General features: G+C 49.7%; 1 protein-coding gene across 1 annotated transcript in view; it reads right to left on the reverse strand.

Annotated features, from left to right (window-relative positions):
- nav2a (neuron navigator 2a) overlaps positions 1–2,500 on the reverse strand; it is a gene marked incomplete at its 5' end in the record, with an annotated part of 61,889 nt that overhangs the window by 50,177 nt on the left and 9,212 nt on the right. The window contains 3 exon segments of the mRNA XM_083690811.1: positions 354–410; positions 894–1,176; positions 1,349–1,421. Of these exon segments, the coding sequence (XP_083546937.1) occupies positions 354–410; positions 894–1,176; positions 1,349–1,421 (413 nt within the window).

Here is a 2,500-nt window from a genome sequence, read left to right on the forward strand (position 1 = left end):
CCATGGAGAACCCTTTTCCACAGAGTGTTCTACCTAGAACCCAAAAGGGTTCTTCAAAGGGTTCTTTCACAGGGACAGCTGAAGAACCCTTTTAGGTTTAGGTAGATAGAACCTTTTTTTCTAAGAGTGTAGAGGTTTCCCTTAATCACAGACCTCAGATCAGGTCATCCCCTGCACCTAGGCCTGGGCTTAACCATAGGGGGATGGAGAGATCTGTGGAGGGGGAGGGAGAGGAAGGTGGAGGGAGAGGGGAGAGTTGGAGGAGGAAGAGGAGGGGGAGAGGTAGAGGAAGAAGAGGAAGATGCAGGACCACAGAAAAGAGAGAGAGAGAGAGAGAGAAAGGTAGAGCTGACCTAGAAGACTTTTTCTGACCAAGGGAAAACTTGAGCAGTTTACTCTGAGAGCCATCCCTAGAGGAGAAGAAGAAGAGAGGGAGACACATGGAGGAGAGAGAGAGAGAGAGAGAGAGAGAGAGAGAGAGAGAGAATGTTACATTCACAGAAGACTGAAGCTGAGGCGACTGGAAAGAAAGAGGGAGGAACAGAGAGAGAGAGAGAGGGAGAGAGAGAGAGAGAGAGAGGGAGAGGGAGAGGGAGAGGGAGAGAGAGGGAGAGGGGGAGAGAGAGGGAGAGGGAGAGAGAGAGAGAGAGAGAGGGAGAGAGAGAGAGAGAGAGAGAGAGAGAGAGAGAGAGAGAGAGAGATGACCAGCTGAACATACTGTAGTGACGGATGGAAAGAGAATAAAGAATAAAATGAATAAATAAACACAATAAAGAGAATTAAGTGGAGAGAGAAAGATTCTATTCCAGCACAAAAATGCATTGTACAGTTCTGATCATATTACCGTCAACACTACAACTCCCAGAACGCAACACATGGATGAACAGGCTTACCTGGACTGCATCTCGGCCTGTGCTGTTTTCTGGGCGTGTGCTGTGGGGGAGGAAGTCCCATGTGTGGGGGCGGGGTGGCTGAGCTGGGCAGGGGCGCTGGTCCTCTGGCTCAGGGCGAGGTGAGGGGCCTGGGCCTGGGCCTGGGGTTGAGGCTGGGCCTGGGCCTGGGGTTGAGGCTGGGCCTGGGCCTGGGGGGGCTGTCTATGGTGGGCCTGCTGCTGCTTGTAGCGTGACAGGCTGAAGAAGAGGCCCAGAATGGCCTTTAGATTCCCATTACGGATCTCTGGATGAGGAGAGAAAGAGGGAGGGAGGGAGAGAGAGAGAGAGAGAGAGAGAGAGTGGGGGCGGGGTTAAGGAAGATAAGATTAATTCCTGTCCATCCAGTGCACCTCACAGACCAAGCTACATCCTACAGGTCACATGACCTTGCAGGTGAGGGCGAGAGGGGGGGTTACCTTCAGCAGACAGACCCTGGACGTTCACTCCTTTGGCTGCCAGGAAACGGAGGCAGGCGTCAATGTTCTCAATCTGGAGGGAGAGAGAGACAGGCACAGCTCAAACACAACCCTCAGACTAGAGGAGAGACAGACAGGCACAACCCTCAGACTAGAGGAGAGACAGACAGGTACAGCTCAAACACAACCCTCAGACTAGAGGAGAGACAGACAGGCACAACCCTCAGACTAGAGGAGAGACAGACAGGCACAACCCTCAGACTAGAGGAGAGACAGACAGGTACAGCTCAAACACAACCCTCAGACTAGAGGAGAGACAGACAGGCACAACCCTCAGACTAGAGGAGAGACAGACAGGTACAGCTCAAACACAACCCTGAGACTAGCTATTTACATCCATATTTACATCCACATTTGAATACATTCATTCCACAGAGATTGTTATTCCGGACGATTTTCATACGATGACATTGCACGATGTTTATAGGGAGACAATTACTGACAGAATGGGAAGAGTGAAGCACATATTCAAAGATAACTGACACAGAGAACTGGCCAATCCTGGGATTAGTTTAGCAACATGTGATGTAGAGTTTGTTTCCAGAGGTTGATGGCGCGGAGCCATGACTACCTACGTCAGAGAGAGACCAAGCATTCTACACTCACCCTGTTGCTAGGGAACCAGCCTTGGCAACCAGGCCGGCCCAGCTGCGCTGAGCTGTCACTCAGCAGGCATGAAGACAAATGATTGGTCGATAGGCTTTGCTTTAGGGTCACATGACCCACTTTTCAGAGAAATCATTGGCTGCCCATCGGCATCACCAGGTGAAATAAATACTGAGTCATCGTGTGACATCAATGAAAAAAGAAAGAGTGATCAAAGTTTACCAACGGTCCCCTTCAGATGAACAAACAAGCCATTGATTAGAGTTGAAATGTTAATGATTAAACAAGATATATATTGGTATATTACAGCATCTGGTCTTTTAATACTTCATGTTGCAGGAGAGTGTACAGCATATATCAACCTGCTCCTGTAAACTCTCAGATAGGTCCCATGATGTACGAACAGGGCCTTCCAGTGTGCGTCTGAAACCTGAAACAAACATGGATTCTGTACATGAACCCGTGTCAACTCTGAGTCAGCTGTTA

The sequence above is a fragment of the Argentina silus genome (genome assembly GCF_951799395.1).
Source record: "Argentina silus genome assembly, chromosome: 19".
Classification (NCBI taxonomy): Eukaryota; Metazoa; Chordata; class Actinopteri; order Argentiniformes; family Argentinidae; genus Argentina; species Argentina silus.